The sequence below is a fragment of the Nannobrachium achirus genome (genome assembly GCF_963921795.1).
Source record: "Nannobrachium achirus genome assembly, chromosome: 10".
NCBI classification, from domain to species: domain Eukaryota; kingdom Metazoa; phylum Chordata; class Actinopteri; order Myctophiformes; family Myctophidae; genus Nannobrachium; species Nannobrachium achirus.
Window position 1 is genome coordinate 14,417,502 of NC_137819.1, and position 26,107 is coordinate 14,443,608.

The 26,107-nt window shown below is 44.6% G+C and overlaps 1 protein-coding gene across 1 annotated transcript; it reads right to left on the bottom strand.

The window, feature by feature from the left end:
• Positions 1-275: 275 nt before the first annotated feature.
• LOC308292846 (uncharacterized protein) lies at positions 276-24,507 on the bottom strand (the record flags this gene model as incomplete). Its single annotated transcript, XM_080735270.1, has 8 exons — positions 276-1,114; positions 3,081-3,348; positions 6,298-6,529; positions 7,971-8,176; positions 10,803-10,973; positions 12,026-12,326; positions 13,837-14,134; positions 24,141-24,507. The coding sequence occupies 8 exons, from the start codon at positions 24,505-24,507 to the stop codon at positions 276-278; spliced, it is 2,682 nt and encodes an 893-aa protein (XP_080591396.1).
• Positions 24,508-26,107: the final 1,600 nt, after the last annotated feature.

The following is a 26,107-nucleotide window of genomic DNA, read 5'->3' on the forward strand; positions in this document are numbered from 1 at the left end:
TAGGGCTTAATTAACCCTAACGAGAGTTAAATGGAGGTTAAGGAACCCTGACCAGGGTCATCAGTTAAGGGTTTTGTTAGTTTAGTTCATTGTTTCTCAAACGTTCAAATTCCAAGGTCTCCCCTTAACTCTGACAGTGCACAAATGGAACCAAATGAACCCGTTAGGGTTCATTTGGTTCCATTTGTGCACTGTCAAGAGTTACAGACTTGTCTGGGTCAATTTAGACCCCCTAAAGGAACCCAGAATCCACTTTGAGAACCAACCGGTTCAGTTTACAGCTGGATGAAGTCCCTGTGCAGCTGCAGGCCGTCGTGCCGTCTCATCAGGTCGGGCAGGCCGCCCATGGGCCCGCCCACGCCGCCGCCGCCGTCCAGCCGCCGCAGGTCGGGCAAGCCACCCATCGACCCGCCCACGCCGCCCCCCACGCCCACGCCCAGCACGCCGTCCTTGCCCGGCTTCACCCCGCCGCCCAGGTGCACCTTCATGTGGACGTCCCGCGAGCGCTTCTCCTGGTAGCTCTTGCCGCAGACGCGGCAACTGTAGGGCTTCTCCCCGCTGTGCGTCAGCAGGTGCTTCTTCAGGTCGTTCTTGGTGACGAAGGCCTTCCAGCACAGGTGGCAGCCGAACGGCTTGTCCTTCTTGTGGAAGCGCACGTGCGTCTCCAGGTAGCCCTTGGTGCTGAAGCTCTTGCTGCAGATGCCACAGCTAAAAGGCTTCTCCCCCGTGTGCGTGAGCATGTGGGCGTTGAGGCCGCCCACCTGCCGGAAGGCCTTGCCGCAGACGTGGCACTCAAAGGGCTTCTCCCCCGTGTGGATGCGCTTGTGCACCTCCAGCACGTGCTGCGACGCCAGCGACTTGCCGCAGATGTCGCAGGAGACGCGCGCGTTCAGCTTGTCGTCCGTGTGGCTCTTGATGTGCGTGGAGAGCGCGCCGTTGTCGATGAAGGCCTTGCCGCAGAACTCGCAGATGTACGGCCGCTCGCCCGTGTGCAGCTTGCGGTGGCGGCGCAGCGCGCCCGGCCGCGGGAAGCTCTTGTTGCAGACGGGACACGTGTACGGCTTGACGCCTGTGTGGATGCGCATGTGGGTCTCGATGTTCTGGTAGGTCTTACCTAGAGGAGGGAGCATTGAATGTTAGTTGACTAATTCATGGTCATGCAAAAAACAACAAAAAACAATGCGTGATTTAAAAAGTGTAGTAAGTGTGTTTTTGTTTGTTTTTTGGTCAAACCAAGTCAGAGTGAAATCTTGCTCTTTCGAACGACCATCATTTCGACAAAGGAGCGTCGGAGGGTTAGCGACTCACCCCACGGAGGTTAGGGTTAGGATAAGGGTTAGGTTTGGGTGTTGAAAAGATGAGACGTAGAAACAGCGAAGCGCTCCCCAAGTCAGCACTATATTCTAGTAATCATTTCTGATGATACAACAACAACAAATAGCAGAGAAACTTGGAACTGAAACAATCTAAAGCTACAACTGACAAATGGGAACTCTCTTATTTTCTATGTATTGTAGAGCAGGAGAGACCCCTGTACTCTACTAGAATTAACAGCTTTTTAGAATTAACTGAGATATTAGCATTGAACATTTGGACTTGCACAGGGCAGATATGTCAAATAATAACTTAAATACTCATAGAAATGAGTGACAATGACCGATACCAATAATCAAAATAAATAATGTACTATGGCCAAAACAGGCCATATACTTAAAGCTGCACTCTGTAACTTTGATGTTCTACCCCGGATTTGAACCTGGGTCTCCTGTGCAGGCGCTACAACTGAGCCAATAGCTCAGAGCTGCTTGCTCAGGGGAGCAAATTTTGACCTGCAGTACCACTCGAAACTAGGTTGTGTCCAACCAGACCACATGACCAAACACGACCACACCACTTGTATGAGTTATATTGTATTAACATACTCTACCATAAAGATTCTATTCACTAATAAAAGTTACATAACACAGCTTTAAGACCTGAAGCCAATTCTATAAATGCCTTCTAAATGTCGCTATATAATTATATAGAAGGTATGCATCATATGCCACTCATCTAGACTGAGTGGCAAAACATATAAAGCAGCATGAAGCTTTGGAGTTTGGAAGCATTCTTGAGAAACTCCTGCTGACTCCTCAAAACTCCTGCTGACTCCTACTGACTATGTTTTTTGCCACTCAGTAGGCGTTCCCCGCATAACTTCCAGGTACGATGATGTCTATCAGGGCAGCAATTTCATGGAGGCCGTGAAGGCCATGGCCACCGTTGCCCCTCAGTGTGGCCTTGTGCCCCTCAAATCAATGACATGACCTGAGGCCACAGTGGCCTTAACTCATACCCTGCCAAAAAAAAAAAAAAAAAAATGTAGGCATGATCGCGATCGCGAAATTGCATGTTTAACCCCCATACCAACCCCATCTTTCAAACATGGCAACCATGTTTGAACGGATGCCTGAACGGATTTCCAAGCGGATTTTTTTGTTTGAAAGCTGTGAAAAGCATGCACATGCATAGTGCATGATCTGTGCACGAATGTGTGCACCAGCGTGCACACTATTTTTTTAACCCTTTGTTGGCGAACCGGCAATATAAGAGGTCCCACTTTAAATATGGCACCGACTGAGTTAATGCCCCAGCTGACTGTACCACTTTCTCCTCAGTCTCTTTCTGGTCAATATGTAGACAGTAGACACCGGGGTCTCTTTCTTGTCACGTGGAAACCAGTGTCTTTTGTTGAGATTCTGAAATCCTAACTCCCCCGAGTCCCTATCTTTAAACCAATCCAGTGATTTTGATTGGTGCAGGGCTGAGCATGGAACAGATTGTAAATACCATCATTTATCTATTTCACTGCCGATTGGGTTGTCAACCCTTAAATTCAACAAATTCTTTCAATGACTAAAATGTTGTTTCATTTGATGGCCTTCCTGCCCTGGCATGTGTGCCCTCAAAAACACCAAAGGCCAAGTGGCCTTGACTTCAAAATGACGAAATTCCAGGCCTGATGTCTATAACTAAAATCTAAAATGACACGGGTGCTTTCCCGGTTTCTTCTTTATTCTTTGTAATTGTGTAAATCTTACCGCAGACGTGACAGATCTTGCCGCCGGTCTCGATGTGCGAGCGCAGGTGCTCTGTCAGGCTCTCGTGGGCGGGCACGCGCTCCCCGCACACGCCGCAGCGCGACTCGGGGTCGTTGAAGTGCCTCTCGGCGTGCTTCCTCAGGTGACCTTTGCTCTGGAAGTTGTCCCCGCACACCATGCAGCGGTGCGGGGGACACAGCAGGTCCAGGTCATCCGGGTCCGGAGCCCCGCCTCCGCCGTCCTTGTCCATCTCTGCCTGCTCCAGCATCTGTTTTTGAAGAGAGGGAACTGTCAAGCAGAAACCCTGTATCTCCAAGTTTCAAATTTGTTTGTTTTTTCGTAAAGTAAAACCCTGCTTCATCATACAAGACTGTCGCACAAAAGTAGTGAAAATAGCCGATCTACAAGCACAAAACGCCTTGCATCACTAGTTTAAATATATATATATTTTTTTAAATAATAACAAAAAAGGACCATTTTGGACATACAAGGTTTCCACCCGACAACAATATACTAGTCCTCAGCCTGTTTGGCACCTGAAAGTGCATTGTCTAGTTTACCAAAGAGCTAGAGAGACGGGAGGACCCCTGTTACTGCCCAACCGCTCTATAGCAATGAGCTACAACAGCCACAACAGGGAGGGTGCGCACACAATGATCTGATAACACAAACCTATAAGACAAATATGGGTAAATTCTCCTTCTACATCACTGTCCAGTTCCAGGTGTGGAATTCCTTGACTACCTCCCTTAAAACATGTAGCTCGCTGGTATCCTTTAAAACTGCCCTGAAAACTCACCTTTCAGGAGGCCAGAGAAGGTGGTAGTTATCACTTCTCCCATAGACACGCGAGAAATGAGTGTCGCCGATGCTGCGTCGGGTAGTAAGCAGCCAATCAGAAGCTCAAAACAGCATTTTGGGTAAGGCAGGATTGGCTGCTTGCTACCCGACGTGGTCATGTGATCAAAGATGGCCGCGGTGTGAATAAGGTCTGAGAATGTACATTAACAATCAATCCCAGAGATCACCGCACATGATCACAACAGTCAAACAAGTCAAATGCAGGCTGCCGCATTTGATTTTGTTGTGCATTAGTATTAGTATATGCATTGCCTGAAGCTGAAGCATGAAGCATCGACGGTGGGTAAGTAAGATCATGTTTCCAGCAGGCTGGCTGGCTTGACATTTTGAGGGTGAACTGATTACTTATATTTCTGACCCTTCTCTTGCATCATATTGTTGAACAGTTTAAGAGCCACCCGACCCAAAACCGGCAAAAATCACCCCAAAACCCGAACAAATGTAATCATATTGTTGAACAGTTAATGAGCCACCCAACCTGAACCTAAACTTTTTTCGAGCGCATTTGAGAGAGCTGGCATAGAGCGCTAATTAGGCTCGCGACGGGCCTGTTCGGTTTATCAGGAGTTTTGTGCATCCCGGACCTGAAAGTGCATTTTCTAGTTTAGCAAAGAGCTAGAGAGACTGACTGAGACTGTATAGCAAAGATTACTATCACAACATAGAGCAATTTAACACTTATTAGAAATAATGATAACTAGAAAGGTGCAATTGTGGGAAACTGCAAGTGTGGTTGCAGTGATGCGAGTCACGAGGAATCAAAATTAATTCCGTCTTACCATTTATATTACATATTGTGATGTCAAGTGAAGCATGAACAATCCTGTCTGATTGGACATCATATTGTCCAATCAGAAAAGGTTACACAATGGATGTTTGGGATCGCAGAAATGACAAACAGGTTTACTTAACTCATTGAATGCCATTTCAAGATGGCCCCCAAGTACCAGACTGCCACTATCCTAGATTTCTAGTGCACGGATCAATTTTTAGTGCACGGATCGTGCACGCCCATGCACCATATATGCATCATATGTGTAGTACTTTTTAACAGCTTTCAAACAAAAAAATCCGCTTGGAAATCCGTTCAGGCATTCATGAGTTACAAGCCTTCAAAGTCAGACAAAACAGCCATTTTTGACATTTTGAAAGATGTGTTTGTTTGTTATGGGGCTACACATGCAATTTCACAATTGCGATCATGCCTAATACATTTGAGGCATTTTTAGAAATTTTTTTATAAAAAAAAATTTTGAATTTTTTTTTTTTTTTTTTTTTTTTTTCAAAATGGCTTCCAACTCGGGAAACTCGGGCTCTGGCAGCCTGGGACTACTGTAATAACTCGGGAAACTCGGGCCTTGGCAGTCAATGAGTTAACAGAAAACAGATTCATTTTAGGTGACATAAAAGTTCTCGGACCTAGAACAACAGTCTGGTTGCCTATAGCAGTGTTTCTCAAACTTTTAAATGTAAAGGTCTCCCCTTAACTCTGACAGTGTACAGCCTGTCAGCTTAAAGCCCCTTTTCCATTGACCCAACACCACACCACTCCACACTGCCCACTTGTGCCAGGTTTTCCACTACAAGGACCTGGGTAGAGTGGTGTGAAAGTGGTACTAAATGTGGTACTAAACATATCCACTACAGAGGTCTGAGCTAGGCCAAACAGGGCCAAACACTTCATAATGACTGATCACTTACTGACTTTTCATTGAGACCACCAGTATATAGTTGTAATACATGATAATAATAATGAATTGCATTTTTATAGCGCTTTTCCAAGTGCTCAAAGCGCTTTACAATGGTTCATTCATTCATACATTGGGAAGTGAAGCAGCGAACATTCGACGCCAGCGTCCTCACTTCCCACATTCACACGCCAATGGTGGCAAGCTTGCACCAACCAACTCATTGGGGGCAATGTGGGGTTCAGTGTCTTGCCCAAGGACACTTCGACATGTGGACTGGACGAGCCAGGTTTTGAACCTTCGACCCACTGATCATTGGCCAACCCACTCTACTTCCTGAGCTACAGCCGTCCCGCCTCTATTCTGTTATAATCACATTTAAAATCCATGATAGTGTACTATAATTAGGATAGTTGTAATATAAATGTATATTGTATTATAATCACAGTTAAAAGGGTCAATTTGTTTCTTACCGATAGGGGTACTTTTGTGTAATGGAAAATGTAGATGTTATTATGTGGTGTGGTGTGGTGTAGTGTGGTGCTAAAGCTGCAGTGTAAAAGTGCTAAAGGAACCCACAGAATCCCTGGAATCCACTTTGAGAAACACTGGCCTATAGAAACCACAATAATAATAGAAAAAGAAAAGAAGAAAATCACTTACTGTACCTTTAAGACAGAATCTCCGTCCTTGTCCAGGTCATCTCTATCGACACCTCCCCATGACGGGTGCCCCCCTCCTCCTCCTCCCAGGTGTGGTTTCAGACCCCCGGCCTTGCCGTACGTCTTGGCCTGACTGGTGCTGGCGTGCGCCGCTCTCTGCTCCCTCTCCGCTACGTGTGTCTTCTTGTGTCTCCGGAGCGCGCCCGGCCGAGGGAAGCGTTTGTGGCAGATGGAACAGCTGTGGGCGGAAACGAGCACAGGGTCAACTTTGACAGCAGTTGTTTTGGATGTACGTAGCTTTGGTCATAGGCTTTGGAATAAAACTTAATTTGGTTTTGGACGTGTTTTTGTCTTTTTTTTTTTTTTTTTTTAAGATTTCTTTTTGGCTTTTTTATGCCTTTATTCGATAGGACAGTAGACTGACAGGAAATGAGGAGAGAGATGGGGAATGACATGTGGCAAAGGTCGTCCGGATCGGGAATGGAACCGGCGACGCCAGCAGGCATCATGGCCTAGTATGTGGTATGCGCCTTGACCACCAGGCCAGCGGGCACCCCAGTCATCTTTTTTTTTAGCTTTTAGTCTAGTTTAGAGTTCTCAACGGGCCTAAAAGGGTTAGGGTTAACTGGGCCCTAATTAGCATACATTTTAGGCCCTATCCGTCCCGAAAACGTCGGGTCCGGTAGAGTGGTTCTGGGAGAATTTGAGAACTCTCGTCTAGTTTTAGTTGAGATTTTAGTCTACTAAATCTACAGCCGACAAAAGTTATTTTGGCAAGAATTGATGCCGTCGTAAAGGAAGATTTTAAAATAATAAACTTGGTTGCATGCTGAACATAGCAGATCTACAAGCTCACAATGCTGCGTCGCATTGTAAGCTTGTAGATCTTCTATTTTCAGAACAGGTGCAACACCCAAGCGCAACCAAACATAACATTCGACTGGATCTCTTCTCCACTAGTCCCTCTCTAGTTTTTTCATTTGTTGACGAAATTGTCAATATATTCGAATTTCGAGTTTTAGTCATCGTGGCTTAGTTTTTATTCATTTTATCGGTGAGAAAAGATGGCCGACGAACAGAAATGTTTTTAGCAGTGATTTAACCCATTTAGGCCTGAACACATTATGATGCAATATTTTATGCTTTAAATATAAAATAATAGCAGATATACAAGCTCGCAGCGCGGCACCGAGTGCCGCGCTGCGAGCTTGAGATCTGCTATTTTTGAAAAATAGTGAAAATTAGAATTTTGACCCGATTCTATAAGTGTCTTTTGAATCCTTCTGAATGTTTCTATGTCAGCAATCTGGCCAGCCATCGTCAAAGAAAAGGTCCTTTTCACTTAACTGGAGCTCAGTTAGTCTGTTCTTGAGAGACTACTATGTCAGTGGACCCCCAAAATGATATTTATTTGGCCACGGACCCCCATTTCAAAATATCTAGTTCCAGGTACCACCCAGAAGCAAAATTTGAGTTATAAACGTTCGCTTTGAAAATACATATATATTCAAAGATTTGCACACATTTTCACGACTTTTTCAAAAATAGCAGATCTACAAGCTTGCAGCGCGGCACTCGGTGCCGCGCTGTGAGCTTGTATATCTGCTATTTTTCAATAGTTAAAGCATTCAATAATTCTAGGCCTAAATGGGTTAAAGAGGTGAGAGCTTTAGTTGTACCTGTAGGGCTTCTCCCCGGTGTGTCGTCTCATGTGCGTCTCCATGTTCTGGAACACCTTGCCACAGATCTTGCAGGGCCCGCTGGGCTCTCTGTGGGAGCGCAGGTGAGTGGTCAGGCCCTCCCCGGACTCGAACCACTCGCCGCACACCCCGCACGCGCACTGCGCCTCCTTGCAGTGGCTCAGCGCGTGTTTCCTCAGGAAGCCCTAAGCAATAACAAAATAATAACATTAAATAACATATTGCACATTAATGACAATGAAAAGGATGGCAGGTAAACAATGCAGCCGGCAAACCAACCCATGTTAGGGTTGCGACACGAGTAAATATCCCCCCTTTTGTGTTTACTACACACTAATTATTAGAAAAATCTGAATTCCAAAATAATTTCATGTCTACATGAAAAAATAATAAAAACAATCTGTACATCTTTTAAACTAGTGAAAATAGCAGAGATCTGCAGATCTGTAAGCACACAGCGCAGCACACACACCACATTGCTTGCAGATCTGCTGTTTTTTTTTTTTGGTTCTGGTTTTGTTTCCATTGCGAACAGGCCCGGTTAGGTCCTGCTCCTGAGGTAGAACTAAACTTGAGTTCTGGGAACCTATGGGCGGGGCCAGCAGCACTCCTGCTCTCGATTGGTCGAGCGGAGGTGACGACACCAAGGAGAACGGGGAGAAATATCTCTCAACACATCACAGCGTCATTTTAAAAATCCTATTACGACAGACAGAAACACATACACATACACAGAAACAGTATGAAGTGAATGTGATGATGTACAGGCTCTTATTTGTGTCTGGGGAGAAGAAAACATCCAGAAGGAGCCAGAAGGATCCGTTCTAAATGAAAGGAATTTCAAACAAATCCCGTTGTCTTTCTGAAATGGGCGTCGAACGCACAAGCAAACAGACACGGTGCCAAACAAAAATAAAGAAAATGTACTTCGATAGACAGACAACAAACTAAAACAGTTATGGAGATAAGCATTTCCACATTCGCCCGTTCATTGGTGACTCGCGAGGCAGCAGCCGAGCCGCGCTCAGGACATGCCTGCTTCCGTGTGTGTGTGTGTGTGTGTGTGTGTGTGTGTGTGTGTGCGCGTGCGAGAGAGAGACGCTTTTTTCTCCCTAGAGCACAGGCAGCGTACCAACCAAACGCTCAGTACAGTTATATGAACGTTCTATTGTTATTCTTTTTATCTAGAAATAGGTTATGTAGTAACCTAAAAATAGATGCATTTATTTACACACAGCTGCTAGTTTAGATGTTAGATTCCGAAATGTGCTGCTGTTCAAACGACCTGTTGTCTCAGCCAAATCAGGCTGACCAGTGGAGCTTCCCGGTTAGGTCTGGTTATATGGAGACAAAAGCAGAACTTGGTCCCGGAACTTCACAGGTTCTTGAAAGTTCTTGGTTCTGTAAAGTTCTGGTTCTAGTTCTGGGTCGGCCCTACAGTGGAAAGACACCTAGTGTGGAGGTACCTTGCTGTAGAAGGTTGTCTAAAGGGAAACAGTGTGGAGGTACCTTGCTGTAGAAGGTGTCTAAAGGGAAACAGCGTGGAGGTACCTTGCTGTAGAAGGCATCTAAAGGGAAACAGTGTGGAGGTGCCTTGCTGTAGAAGGCATCTAAAGGGAAACAGTGTGGAGGTGCCTTGCTGTAGAAGGCATCTAAAGGGAAACAGTGTGGAGGTACCTTGCTGTAGAAGGCATCTAAAGGGAAACAGCGTGGTGGTACCTTGCTGTAGAAGGGGTCTAAAGGGAAACAGCGTGGTGGTACCTTGCTGTAGAAGGTGTCTAAAGGGAAACAGCGTGGAGGTACCTTGCTGTAGAAGGTGTCTAAAGGGAAACAGCGTGGAGGTACCTTGCTGTAGAAGGTGTCTAAAGGGAAACAGCGTGGAGGTACCTTGCTGTAGAAGGTGTCTAAAGGGAAACAGCGTGGAGGTACCTTGCTGTAGAAGGTGTCTAAAGGGAAACAGCGTGGAGGTACCTTGCTGTAGAAGGTGTCTAAAGGGAAACAGCGTGGAGGTACCTTGCTGTAGAAGGTGTCTAAAGGGAAACAGCGTGGAGGTACCTTGCTGTAGAAGGGGTCTAAAGGGAAACAGCGTGGAGGTACCTTGCTGTAGAAGGGGTCTAAAGGGAAACAGCGTGGAGGTACCTTGCTGTAGAAGGTGTCTAAAGGGAAACAGCGTGTCGGTACCTTGCTGTAGAAGGTGTCTAAAGGGAAACAGCATGGAGGTACCTTGCTGTAGAAGGTGTCTAAAGGGAAACAGCGTGGAGGTACCTTGCTGTAGAAGGTGTCTAAAGGGAAACAGCGTGGAGGTACCTTGCTGTAGAAGGTGTCTAAAGGGAAACAGCGTGGAGGTACCTTGCTGTAGAAGGTGTCTAAAGGGAAAAAGCGTGGAGGTACCTTGCTGTAGAAGGTGTCTAAAGGGAAACAGTGTGGAGGTACCTTGCTGTAGAAGGTGTCTAAAGGGAAACAGTGTGGAGGTACCTTGCTGTAGAAGGTGTCTAAAGGGAAACAGCGTGGAGGTACCTTGCTGTAGAAGGTGTCTAAAGGGAAACAGCATGGAGGTACCTTGCTGTAGAAGGTGTCTAAAGGGAAACAGCGTGGAGGTACCTTGCTGTAGAAGGTGTCTAAAGGGAAACAGTGTGGAGGTACCTTGCTGTAGAAGGTGTCTAAAGGGAAACAGTGTGGAGGTACCTTGCTGTAGAAGGTGTCTAAAGGGAAACAGTGTGGAGGTACCTTGCTGTAGAAGGTGTCTAAAGGGAAACAGTGTGGAGGTACCTTGCTGTAGAAGGTGTCTAAACGGAAACAGTGTGGAGGTACCTTGCTGTAGAAGGTGTCTCCACACACTCGGCAGTAGTAGTTTCCGATGCCCGGCTCTGCGTCCCGGTCAGAGGGGGCATCACCGCCCTCCTTCCAGCCCCCCCCCTCCTCTTCTTCATCATCGTCATCCTCACAGTGATCCTCCCCTTTGTGTGTGTCCTTTATGTGAGCCTGCACACACACACACACACACACACACACACACACACACACACACACACAGTTATTACACACGTTAATACACATGTGTATTTTCAGATTTACAGAAAAATCTAACAGTAATGGTGCATTCCAACTTGGATAGTTCGAGCGGCGCCATAACATATAAAGTGAATGCGTGACTGGGCGCAGCGCTACCGGTCGCTTCGGTATCTTCGCCCCCCCCAGTTGGAAAAATCCAAGCGAAGCGACCTTTGCTTCCCCCCTATACTCCACCCATCACGTCCTGACAGCCAATCAGCGTTGATGTTGTCCAGAGACACGGAAATGTTTTGGGACTTTTTTCCAGTTGTTTCACCTTGATTCTGACGTGACCTTTTTTTCTCAACGCTGACCAGCGCGACCACAGTGAAGCGACTGAAGCGACTAGAAACAAATATATCTCTTCAGGTTTGAATGCACCATAATTGTAAAAATCTAGCAGTAATTGTAGCAACTCGGACGACCTCCTAGGGGTCGTGTGTACCCCCCCCAATCCGTCCATTCCTCCAATAAACGGGATTAAAGCCAAAAAACAAACCTCACGATCGAACTCTCACGACAACACACTTGGAGCCAACCCCGAGTTTCCCAGAGTTTGTAATAGACCTTGCCAAGCCTAAGTTTCCAGAGTTGGCCGTTTTTGGAAAAAATATATGTACATTTTTTTGCTCTCCCTACTCTCCCACTTCCGGTTTCGGCATGATCACAATCGCGAAATACATGTTTGACTCCGAGAACAGCCCATGGCAGCTCCCATGGCAGCCATGTTTGTTTACATTTGAAGACAACACTATAGCCTATATCTTTTGAATGCCTGAACGGATTTCCAAGCGGATTTTATTTTAGTTTGAAAGCTTGAATGGCGTGCACACTCCGTGCATTATCTGTGCATGACCCAAGCACATCGTGCACATTAAAAGGTAAGATTTTAAAGATTCTGGCAATGGAAGACATTGAAGGTTTTAATGCTTAGCAACAAACGTGTTAATCCAACCGGCCGTAGAACAAAAAGAAATCCTCACTTGCAGTTCCTCCTCTCCTCTGAACATCTCTCCGCACACGTAGCAGACGCGGGGGTCCCTGGCGTGGATCTTCTTGTGGCGTCGCAGCGCCCCGGGCCGGGGGAAGCGCTTGTAGCAGACGGGGCAGCTGTAGGGCTTGACCCCCGTGTGGCGTCTCATGTGCGTCTCCATGTTCTGGAAGCTCTTCCCGCAGATGGAGCAGGTTCCCCCCGCCCCGCTGCCGTCCGCCCGGTGAGACTCCATGTGCTCCACCAGCGCCTCCCGGCCGTCAGGGGTGTCCCCGCACACGCCACACACACACCTAGAGGAGAGAGATATTGATTGATTGATTGATTGATTGAATTTATTTGGTGACAAAAAAAAAGAGCACACTCGGGGTAGGGATGGAACGATATGAAAATGCCATATCACGATTATTGTGACAAAAGAAATGGCGATTTACGATATTATCGCGATAATCAAAAGCCATTATCCTGGGGCGGAACATTTGCCAAAGAATAAAGATCGGCTAAAGACATTTGATAGAGAGTGGAAAAAAAACCTTCTCTCAAGTATGTACAGTATATTATAAGTACCTTTTACCAATTATAGAGGGTTTAAGTGGTACCGGATATGCAGCTTGGCAAATAAAAGGGGAATTGATCCCAGTGCATGACACCCCGGCTCCACTGTGCGTGTCGAGCGTAGCGTCAGTGGACGATTTCACGATAAATTAAATGTGCTTTCCATCATGATAAACGATAATATCGCTTATTGCCCCATCCCTAGGAGGGAGAGATTGATTGATTATTTGATAGATTGAATTTATTTGGCGACATAAAAAAAGAGCACACTTGCCATAAGGATATTTCCACACGTCTTCTCATCAGGTTGTAAACAGTGTTTTGACATGAGTGGGAGGAGGGGTCTTTGCCTTATTAGCGGGGCTCTCTGCAACTAGCGTAGTGACCGCCCTGCTCCCGGGGAAATAATTAAGTGGTTATTGTGAAGATGTTCGAATCTCACTCTAATTTTCTCACTTTAATTTCATCCACGGTCTTTTTCCATTGCAGGAAGAGACATTGAGGGGAAATGTGAAAGCCGAATTAATAATAAAAAGCCTAAATAAATATATATTCTATTGTATGTGCATTTGAGGTGATGGAACACCTTTTAGAGGTACCAGAGTCTGGAGGGGCAGCTTCCGGAGCAAAGCTTCGCCTAGCTCCAGCATTAATTAACACATAGACTGTAATTAAGTAAGTAAGTAAGTAATGTAGATTAGCTGCCAAGGCTTTTACCTATTGTATTTACCTGATTTTCGGCAGCGTGTGCACGCGTGCAAGGCTTTTCTTTCACGCGGAGAAGAACAAAGTACAGCCGCGATGATCCGTGTGTACGTTATGGTCCATAGAAAACAGGCTGTTTTGACCAAACGCGCAATATGGGAAAAGAAGCAGAGATATATCCATGTTTCTGCAGCCAGGGTGAATACATTTCAATGGGCGCCGGAAGTCGCCGGATGTAGTGTTCCGCATAGACTGAGTAGACGATAAAATTAAGTATTTTTTTGTGAAAGTGAAATATCCTTTAATTAATTAACATGATATGTTTTTTTTTGGGGGGGGGGGGGCTTTTTATGCCTTTACTGACAGGACAGTAGACTGACAGGAAACGGGGAGAGAGATGCGCAGCGACGGCAGTCGGGATCGGGACTCAAACCCGCGACACGCCGCCAGGCTACACTGAGCCTATGTGGCATGCGCCCGGACCGGTAGGCCAGCAGGCGCCCGACGTTGTTTTTATAATAATTCATTATAATAATGAATTACCCAGCATTGTCCATGTGCGTGTCGGCTGCGTGCTTGACGAGGTTGGTTTTGTGTCGGAAAGCTTTCTTGCAGAGCAGACAGCTGTGGTTGGGTCGCTGGCCACGCCCCCTCGTCCTCTTATAGGTCCGTTTGGTCTGAGCTCCGCCCCCCTGACCGTCGCTGTCGTTGGATTGGCCGACGGAGCAGGACGACGACAGGGCGTCGCCTCCGGGTGTCGCCGTCCCGCTGTGGTTCTGGTGCAGTGGCAGAGACTGACTCTGGTCACTGCCCCCGTATGGTGGGAGCTGGAACTGCAGATCTGGAGACAAAACACACATAGAGAATGTAATTACCTGTTACCATCAATAAGGGTCAGGGCCAAGAGAAGAGTTGGCATCTACTTGCCTCAACCTGTGTTCGCTCATGGCCAAATCTATGCGGCCTTCTCCAGGGGAAAGAGAGGCAGTGCCGTAAAAGTTTTAATTGTGGATAATAATGACGAGGGCATTACGCATTACTGACAACATTGTTTGTAGCAAACTCCTTTAATCAGCCAAAGACAATCATTCAAACAGCCTTTTTTTACATCTAAAATGTTACTCTGCTGTTACTACTGCTGTAGGGACACTTTGCAGACTATAATTCTATTTTGTCTACCTCACACACTTTGCATTTGTTACTGTCTGGAAGGATGCATACTGACAAATGACCTTCATTCTTCATAGTTCATTCAAGTTTTTTCGATGGGGTTCCCCCTGGGTTCGATTCCCCGGCGGGAATCGAACCCAGGACCTTCTAGCTGCTCATTTAAGTAATTTATGAATATAATATACATATATACATGTAGACAGACAGACAGTCCCATAAGCATCAATAAGACCAGACATACAACACATTACATATTTGCACATTGCTATATCATTATGATAAATGTGTTTGTAAAGTTTAAAAAGAAAAAGGTACAAATGGAACCAAATGGACCTGTAAAGGGTACAACTGGTACTCTTCTGAGGGGGGATGGGTGTCATGTGACTCTTTGAAGGGTGAGTGTTATGGGGGCAAGGTGGACCATAATAGGTCCATTTGGTTGCATTTGTACTCTCTCTCCAGAAAATACATTTCCGGGTGGGTTGCCGATTTCATCCAATCAGGAGAGAGCACCCCTGCTTCAATTTGACAGTGAACCAGTTCCAATGTTGCCTGCTCACTGCTTTGTGTATCACTTCCTATGTCACTTGTTTATCCTCTGTACCCTGCATGGGTTCTGTCATCTGATTGGATAAAATTGATATCCCGAATTCTATCATCAGTGGTTCTCAAACTTTTTCAGGCCAAGAACTCCTAGAATTATGGTATTTGGCTACTGACCCCCATCTCAACATATTATGTTCTAGGGACCCCCCAGACCCCAAGAAGCAAATATTTGTGTTACAAATGTGCAATTGAAATATTCAAAGATTTGCACACATTTTCACGACTTTTCAAAAATAGCAGATCTACAAGCTCGCAGCGCGGCACTCTGTGCCATGCTGTGAGCTTGTATATCTGCTATTTTTCAATAGCTAAAGTATAACATAATTCCAGGTCTTAATTGAATGGGCTAAAGAGCTGGGGAGACCCTTGTTACTGAACAAACCCTCTACAGCAATGCTTTCTATCACAATGTAAAGCCTTGCAGCACCTTGCAGTAACACTGGCTAGTGGCTACACACCATTACTTTGTTGTCCATTGTACTACTAGTCTCGCGTGACCGGACTGTTAACTCCGCGATTTGGAAATGCTCCCGTCATACAGTCTGGAATAACGTAAAAAGAACGATGAGTATCCGGTATAGCGGAAGTGAAGCCTCCTCCCCACTTCTGTTCCGTTTTTAACATCATGCACCTTTATCCTAATATAAATACAAATAATCTAAGCATATTTAGCTTGCTGCTTTGCAGCAATGGAAATTTAAAATATATTTTCATGAACAGAAATGCCAGCTTCCATTACTCGCCGTTCAGGAGCTGTAGTTCCAGACTCTATATGGCATTCGGAGATTGTGGAGAAGGTTGTCTGGCTAGTAGGCTACGCGAGACTATAGTACTACAGACTGTAACTCGAATGGATCAGTGGATTGAAAGGTGTGACAAAGTTACTGAATGTCAAGCTCTCCACACTGCACAGTCAGACAGACAGTTCTCGCCACGCTGCATCGACAGTCAGCTATACTAGTTTGCACTAAAAATATGGTCTGACGTTGGCTTTTTAACAACACACACATGAACATGTGCACGCTGAAATCATTTGAGAAATCAAAGCAATATAGAGGATCACTGCACAGCAGGGGGCTTACAGGACAGCACATGGTTATACCTTAACTAAACTGTAATTAGACTATTAGACAATTCTGGTTTATTGTATCGTTCTTCTTCTCATTTATAGTTAAAATGACAAACGTGCCTGCAGCTATAAAAGCTAGCAGAATATCTGCTGTTTCACTTGGATTTAACAGACCTCCATATTATAGAAGGACTTTGGCTTGGGCAAAGGCAGGCCAAAGCGCTTATAAAATACAGCCTACGAGACTCAGCGTTAATGTACATTAGTTTTGAGAGAAGGGCTGACACTACAGCTGACAAAGTGTGCACATTACACACGCCACATTCTTTCCACCTTCTGGTGTTTGAATGAGAGCCACACACACACAGTGCACACACACTTTACTATGTGTCTGCATTTTGAGCCAAAGAACACGCTCACCACTCACTCAGAGCGGCAACCATAACTGCGGTGTCAAACGACACCTACAGTATGTGTGTGTGAGGCACCGACACCACAGCTACACGGCAGCGCTCTGGAAAAAGGTATATAGGCTACCATACAGTCTGTGCACTGTTTGCAGAATGCAGATAACAAAAATACATGGAGCGCCCGCTGGACTAGCGGTCCAGGCGCTTACCACATACTGTAGGCCAGTGGTTCCCAAACGTTTTTGGCTTAGGGCACCCCTATAAATATTTTTTATTCCATCCGAGGCACCCCTACATTATGGGGCTGTTAAGTCTGACATCATTTTGTAGGCAGAGGAGAACTTTTGCCCCCCAAAAAAGCGAATCTTTTTACTATTTTTACTATTTACTAATTTTTCTTCTCTTTGTTGTTGAAAGGAAAGTGGTAGAATTATACTTTAGTCGTTATTTTTGTCTCGGATCTGTTGAAATAGCGAGGGACAGATATTGATAATAAACCTGCTTGGAGGTCTGACTACAAAATGATGTCACGGCTTAAAAGCCCCATATTCATAATTTTCACTCCTAGCACCTTATATTTATGCCATATTTGAGCAATTACGTTGCGAGGAAAACGTTGAGATAATAGCCATTTTGGTTCGAACTGACTGAAAATAACTTTTGTACTTGATGCGAAACACTTTTTTTAAGTGTCCAAATAAATTCCAAATATTATCAAATTATCTCGCGGCGCCCCTGGACTGCTGTCACGGCATCCCAGGGTGCCCCAGCACCCACTTTGAAAACCCCTGCTGTAGGCTGTGATGCCTGACCGATCCCCATGGCCTTTGCTGCATGTCACTCCTCGTCTCTCTCCCCTCGTTTCCTGTCTCGTCTACTGTATTATCAAGAAAGGCAAAAGCCCCCCCCCCCCCCTCCAAAAAAAAGGATATATAAAATAAATAAATGTATATATACATTTACAATGAGCACTACCATGGAAGGAAATATAGCCTGGCTAATGCTCCTTGCAAAGGCTGGACAGCCAAGATGAGCCAACTTGAGAGGTCTTCTTCCTTTCTGTCCCCTATGATCACTTCGCTGCAATAGGCTCTATGTACAGCAGCCATATTGGAAAGAAATTGGGCCCTTCCTTACTTCCTTCACAGGTGTTACCAATGATACTAACGAAAGCTCTGTTTCATTTAGTGTAGCACAGTGGTTCTCAAACTTAATTTCAATTCAAGGAACCCCATAACTCTGAGAGTGTACAAATGGAACCAAATGGACCCGTAAAGATCCATGATGTGAAGGAAGTATGAAAGAGGCACAATTTCTGTCCAATGTGGGCATATATAGAGCCTGTTGATGTCCGACAATCGACTGAGCTGGCTTGGCCGGTGGGCGCCACCTCACTAAAACAAACGACCCGTCACAGACCCGTACACGGCTCACACACTACAACACAGCGCCTACTACAGCACATATTCGTCTACAGACACTTTCTGAGTCTGACACATATCAACGCCCGACATCGGGCCAGCGTGCTTACCAAGAATGACAGCAACAACAGTGAAGTACAGTCAGACGTCTCGCCTACTCATTAACAGTAGAATGCCAATCAATACCTGTCATGTTTGGAGTACCACTCTCGTGCCGCGTTCGCAAACGCCATTTCGCTGGAACACGGTCATTTCCCACATAGCCTCTAGTCTATATCATCACGTTATTCAACTATAACCCCACAGTAATAGAAATGTCCATTGATACCTTATATAATAATAATCATGTGACGTAATAATGTGATTCCATCAGTATCACGGAGCCCTACTGCACATGTATGCCTTTTGCCAAATGTATTGTACAGTAAGATACGTAAGATAAGGAAGCACAGTGGAACAACACTGGGACATCAGCTCTCCCTCTCTTCTCTCTGAGAGTCATAGCTTGGTATTAAGGGTTTATTATCATATGTTGTTCTACAGTATACATTTATTTCAATAAGGAAACATGCAACTCCTTCTAGCCTAGGACAGTTATGTCCAATTAGCCCTATTCACGGCCTGCCCACTCAGCACATTTCTCAGCATCCCCCGGGTGCTGATGTCAATTTAGAAGGGGAAACTATAACAGAAATAGCTGGACTTAAAGCCAACAAATCATTATTTCGAAACGGTAAAGTCAATTATAATGCTTTGTGCCTTTTACTATCTTGTGTTCTTGATCATGCTAGCCGTATTTTATACTTTGCTATTCGGAAATTGCATTAAATTTGCGATTTCTGTGTTAACTCTATAGGCTTATAGTAGGATTTTCCCCTTCAAAACGTGACTTCAGCACCGGGGGGATGCTGAGTGGGCGGGCCGTGAATAGGGCTAATAGCCATAACAACACCAATAATTTACATTAAAATCTCCATTAAAATCTCCATTACAGTAACTCTCCTAATATAAAATCCCCCCAAAAATCTCCTCATAGTTGGTCCTCACTATGTTCACAATAAAGATGGCAACATTTCTGGCTCAGAGGAGGGCTCTAGACCCCCACCAAACAGTGGGACGTGGCCAAGTTTTTATGGGTTCCCATGAATGAAAAATAATTCAATTACATTTTCAGTAATTTCATGAAGAAATAAAAGAAAAATCTACAAGCTCACAACGTGGCTCGAAGCAACGCTTTGTGAGCTTGTAGATCTGTTGTTTTCACTATAGTTTTGGTCCCGGGCAAATGTAAAATTTTGCTTTTGTCTCTCAAGCTAAACAATTTGGAGTCTAGACAGTTCAGAAACCTATCTACCAGTGACATCAGCGCTAGGCCGTTTTGCCCATTTCCAAGAACAATTACTTCTACATTATTATTGATTTGAACCACTTTAACCATTATTATATGCTTCAACTATTACAAAATAGCAGATCTACAAGCTCACTGCAAGCTTGTAGGTATGCTATTTCGAATATTTTTGCCCCGATTCTATAAATGTCTTCTAAATTCTTCTTCTAAAATCAGTGGTACTCAAACATTTTCATTTGAAGGACCCTCAAAATTACATGTATTTGGCCACGGACCCCCGTCTGAACATATGTGGTTCCAGGGACCACCCAGAAGCAAATATTTGTATTACAAATGATCGCTTTAAAAAGATATATTCAAAGACGAGGAGAACTTGAAACGCCGTGCTGAGAATGAGCGCAAATCAGAGGTGGTGCAAGTGATCCAGAATACAACGAAGATTAAGAGGATGAAGAAAAAACATCAGAGGAAAATTGAATTGAGCAGATCTACAAGCTTGCAGCGTGGCACTCAGTGCCACGCTGTGAGCTTGTATATCTGCTATTTTTCGATAGTTAAAGCATTAAATAATTCTGAGCCTAAATGGGTCAAGCTTTGGTAATGTGTATATGTCTAATGTCCTGAAGATGACAGCAGAAAAATCACTTAATTGTTTTCTTTGTTTCTGGGGAAACAAAAGAAAGGTCTGACTTTGTCCCTCCAGAACCCTGTCTCGCATGGCGACTCTCAGAGTGTACAGATGGAACCAAATGGACCCTAATGGAGCCTTTCATTTGCTCTGTACTTTAATGACATCATTTTGTACTAAGTGCAGGAAATGGCCTTAAATGGACTTCTGAAAAATCCTCAGTGTTTATTGAACTATGTGAAAAATCCTCAGTGTTTATTGAACTATGTGGAGCATACAAATGGAACCAAACGGACCCGCAGAGGGTCCACGCTTCCAACCCATCCTTCAAACAGTCACATCCCTTGCAAAAGAGTGTAGAAATGCAACCAAATGGACCCGGAGGGGTCCATTTGGTTGCATTTCTACACTCCTGGGAGTTCAAATAACACTGAGGTTTTTCCGTGTGCACCCTCCCCCTTCCCAGTTAAACATCCTGAGGAATGCAATAAAAAAAAAACTCTTAAAATTCATCTGGTTCAGCCTACACTGGAAAATCCTCAGTGTCAATTCGCCCATTTCTGACTCTCTCTGAGATAACCAAATGGACCCTGAGGAGTTCATAGTGTAGGGAACAAGGTTCCTGAATAAATCAAGTCTTATTTCAGAAAGATAATCTAAATAAAAAGATGAATGTTCTGTTTAGCTGTGATGCTCCATTCCGTTTTTCCATTTGTCAAGGACCCCCAAATTAATATGTATTTTGCTGCAGACCCCAATCTGAAATAGGGATGGGACGAAATGAAAAATTCATATAAAAATTCATATTCATCACAATTTACGATATTATCATGATAATCAAAATCCATTATCCTGGGGCTACAAGCTCAACGCAACGGGTTGTGAGCTTGTAGATCGGCTATTTTTTGGCAAAGACATTTGATAGAGAGTGAAAAAAAAAAGAATATTATACGGTAAGTACCTTTTACAAATTATAGAGGGTTTAAGCGGTACCGAATATGCAGCTCGGTAAATAAAAGGTGAATTGATCCCAGTGCACGACGGAGGACGATATCACGATAATTTAAATCTCCATGATACGATTATTGAGTGTTTCTTATCACGATAAACGATAATATCGCGTATCGTCCCATCCCTAATCTGAAAACATTCTGTACCAGGGAACCCCATAAGTGAAGACCTGTGATATAAGAAAGTTACAAATCTTTCACAATTTTTTAAGACGTTTGATTTTTTTCCCCTCCCACAGCCGATCTACAAGCTCACAAGTTCAACGTGTCACAATAGGGGACCCCCTGGAACCACGACAAGGGCCACCTGGGGGTCCCCAGACCCCACTTTGAGAAACCCTGGTTTAGTGAGCTAAAGAGAACCAGTGACAGCAGCAACAAGAAAGATCAATACAAAACAATCTTCTCCTAATCTAAAGCCAGATACTTCATACTCATACTTCATGCAGCACTGCATTAATCAAGTATAAAACAAGTATAATAGCTACTGGAGCTGATCAGTACAACCACAGTCTTATACTAGTGGGAGCTGACCAGTACAACCACAGTCTTATACTAGTGGGAGCTGACCAGTACAACCACAGTCTTATACTGTTGTACTGGGAGCTGACCAGTACAACCACAATCTGAAGCCGCTGATACACATAGTAGTTTTTTCATCAATATCAACCAGCAACGACCAGAGGCGTCAATTGGGTATGGCTAGGTATGGCAGTTGCGATACCTTGGCTAAAGGGGAAAAAATAAAATGTACTTCCTAAAATAAATTCATGCCTGTTGATAAGGTATGGCAACATGACTGGTATCTTGCAGGTGTGAAGGCACAAAAAGATTAATCCAATGATGCTGCCAATGGCCATACCCAATTGACGCTTGTGGTTGGTGCTGGTTGATATTGATGAAGAAATTGCTATGTGTATCAGGGGCCTTATACTAACTAGTGGGAGCTGACCAGTACAACCACAGTCTTATACTGTTGTACTGGGAGCTGACCAGTACAACCACAGTCTTATACTGTTGTACAGGGAGTTGACCAGTTCACTGACAACCACAGTCAAACACTGAGCAGCTTCACTGGAGCACTGCGCCTTGCTCCAAAGACACTTCAACAGTGACTATTTAGTCCTTTCACGGATGTTCCTGCCGGTCCAGGGAATCAAACCGGGAACCTTTCAGCTCACATGCACACTTATCTAACCTCTAGGCCACGGCTGCCCCGCCCACCAGTGACAAATACCACAACACCAAATAATCAATAATAATAATAATAATACTAGAAAGGAGCAATTCTGGGAAATTGCAAGTGTGGTTGCAGTGATGCGAGTCGCGAGAAACCCACTGGGAAATGAATTCTGTCTTATCATTTATATTATATATTGTGATGTCTATGCCTAACAGAAACAAACTTTACAGCATTATCCGTATTGCTTTCAAGATCATCAGGCTTCCCACACCTGCTGATATGAACAATAAGGCCATCACACGCTTGGCACTCTGAATAATAAATGACACTGACAATCCTCTGTATCGCTACTTCGATCGGGGCGAAGATACAGAACCTTGAAGTGGCACAAGGTTTGGTGTAACAGTAGTTTTGTCCCCTCAGCCATCACTGCACTAAACAAACTGCCTCGCCCCCTTCGCTAGGATGGTTTTCTGTGCATAGAGGTTAGTGGGGACCTGATGATCTGTCTGTGTGATATGTTGTGTTGTCTTATATGGTTATGGGTTGTTTTTTTGTTTGAACAGACTTGTGAAGACAAATTTCCCTTCAGGGACAATAACAGAATATTATTATTATGTGAAGCATGACCACAAGCTTATCTTTTCTCTTGTGCAGCCTTACAGATCCAGATAACATCACTCAACAAGTTCAAAAAGTTCTGGGAAATTGCAAGTGTGGCTGTACTGCCGCGAGCCTCGAGGAATTCCCTGGGAACTGAATTCCTGTCTTCCGTCGCATGACAAGAGTGACAACAGTGTGTGAAGAATGAGCAAAAGCTTCACTTTTGCGTTTGTGTTTACAAAAACAAAAAAGCTGGTTCACTTTGCTGGCCAAAATATCTCTGACCGAAAACAATAGTGTGTTGCCTATGGCAAGTTGGCAACCACACTAATAATCATTATATTACTAATATTGTTGTTCTTGTTTTTATTGGGATGTTTGGAAACAATGCTTGTCACATAAGATGACAAGTTGACAGAGCAATAAAGACTCATTTGTTCCTTCATTTGAAATTCAAATACACACTGCCTGGTTTGTTGTTGTTGTTGTTGTAAGTTCAGAGGTCATCATGACGCTTACAAAGATTATGTATCATGTATGCTCTGACTATTAACCCACAATTAATCATGATTATGGAGCTGCCGAGAAAAGTTCCATAGCGTAGCCTATAGCTCTGTGGTTCAGGTGTGTAGCACATGACAGTATGGGTCTCCGGTTTGGTTCCCACGCCCGGTTGCATGCCAGCCACTACCAGACTCCCTCTCTCTCTGTTAACTGTTTGTCTACACTGGACTGTCAATAAAAGGCAAGAAAAAAAAAACACAAATTAATGATATGTCTTATTTCTTCGTCCTAGGGGCATCGCTACAATGACATTCTAATATTTTATGTGTACATTATATAGCCTACCATTAGTAATACATTTATTATTACACATATTACATTTATTTCACTGGTGGTTGAATGGAGATCAGTACAGTACTGGTCCAAGGACAGCATTAAGAGCATATACTGGTTTCTAGAACTTAACAAGTTTCCAGTACAGTATTATACTGGTACCAGTACAGTATATAATTCTACTAACTGGTTTCCAGTACCAGTACAGTACCATCAGTATAAAATGGCGGCTGTTGGTGCACACAGTGGGTCATATATGTATGTATAAATATATAAATATATGTAACTACATTAGACTGCGTCGTACCTACCACTGCGCGACTGCACAAAAAGCACAGATCTGCAAGCCATCGACGCGTCGCGAGAGCGACGCGTAGATGGCTTGCAGATCTGTGCTTTTTTGGAGTAGTAGGAAAAAAAGAAAACAAGAAAAAAAATAGCGACACCTACCTAACGCTATGCATTATGGGTCTAAGTAGAGAAAAAAACGATAAAATAACAAAGCAGACATTTAAAAAAGCATTGTTAAATATTCAAAATGTTCAAAAATATTGTTAAAAACCTGGTCTGTGCATCTTGTTGTGCGGCTTCACCACGATGTCGAGCAGCTGGGCTTCATAGACGTCCATCTCCCGCTGCACCAGCGCCACGATGATCTCCGCCGCGGCGGAGAGCCGCTCCGACACGAACAGCCGCACCGACACCTCGGCCTCGTCCTGTCCCGGTGGTCCGCAGACACCTCCGCCGCCGCCGCCGGGGCCGGGAGGCCCCTGCTGGCCCCCGCCGCTAGGACCACCACCACCACCGCCGGGGTGCTGCTGGTGCTTCTCCATGACCGACCAGATCTCGTCCCCCACCAGCGTCAGCTGCTCGTTGACGGAGAGCCTCAGGCTCTGGATCTTGCACATCTTGAGTCCCTCGATCGACATCTTGTTGGTTCAGTTCTTCAGGGGGGGTTGGGTTTGTGATCTTTCTTCCCTTTATTATTAGTTTTTCCTCCCTACATTACATTACAGATCCAACACTGCGGCGGCGATCAGAGGAGAGCCTTTGTTCCTCCTCCCTCCCCTCTCTCGCTCTCTCTCTCTCTCCTGCTCCTCCTCCTCAAGGAAAAACAACCAACCAAACACTGATGGGTTCCTTCCGGGGTCGATGCTGCACTGCGCATGCGCGCGCGCGGTACACCCACCCACCCATCCATCCATCCATCCATCCATCCACGCATGGATGGGACATTGGGAAGTTCCCATCCATTGCCAAATACAATGCACAAATACTTAGTTTCTTCCATAGCCTACAATCAAATATTTGCATTGCAAAACGATTACTGCATACGATACAAAGCCAAAACGGTAGGTTATTTCGACGATACAAAGCCAAAACGGTACGATATTTCGATTCAGTTACTATATCGCTATCTCAGATTGCTATATCGCTAAAAGGGAACCTAACCTAGCTAAACTCCATGATAGAAACTGACACACTGATGATGGGTTTATTCTTGTCTCCGACAGGCCGAAAGGCATGGCCGAGACTATGATTTCACCCAGTCCGTCCGTCCACGTGCGTGCCTCAAATCATGAACACAGAGTGTGATTTCCATGAAATCTTGCACGCACATTCTCACTAGGCCAAGGAAGAAATGCCACTTCAAAATTTTCAAATCAGCCTCATGGTGGCGCTATAACAGGCCGATTCGTGTTTATACCAATAACTCACCGATGTGCACTCCCTAGAGGCAAAGGAAAAACCTTTGCCCTGCATTTTTCAGCTCAACTCATGACAGAACGCAGATTACATGGTGCCCTTTTCACATTTGCCTATTATAGAGCCACCAGGAGGCTACAATAACCTACCTGACCTGGCAGAGACCCGGAAGAGCACTGCTTCTAACTAGAAAAGAAAATTTCTACGAAATTTTAAGTGTGCCTGCAGTTCACTAAGTGTGTGCAACCTTGGCATTTGTTAGCATTAGCATTTTTTAGCATTAGCATGTGTTAGCATAGCATTAGCATGTGTTAGCATTAGCATATTTGTTAGCATTAGCATTTGTTAGCATTAGCATGTATTAGCATTAGCATTTTTTTAGCATTAGCATTATCATTTGTTAACATTAGCATTTGTTAGCATTAGCATATATTAGCATTTGTTAGCATTAGCATTTGTTAGCATTAGCATGTGTTAGCATTAGCATGTGTTAGCATTAGCATTTGTTGGCATTAGCATGTGTTAGCATTAGCATTTGTTAGCATTAGCATGTGTTAGCATTAGCATTTGTTAGCATTAGCATTTGTTAGCATTAGCATGTGTTAGCTTTAGCATTTGTTAGCATTAGCATTTGTTAGCATTAGCATTAGTGGTTAGCCGTTGGGACTGTGGGACCACTCACCGAGTTTGTGACAAGTAACGTGTTGGGAAGTGGAGATATGGCTGTTTAAAGCCCAGCCAATAGGAAGGCAGAGGGGGCGGGGCTTAAGCATTTACAGATAGTTCCTACTTGCCATGTAAGTACACACAGCGAGTTTCGAG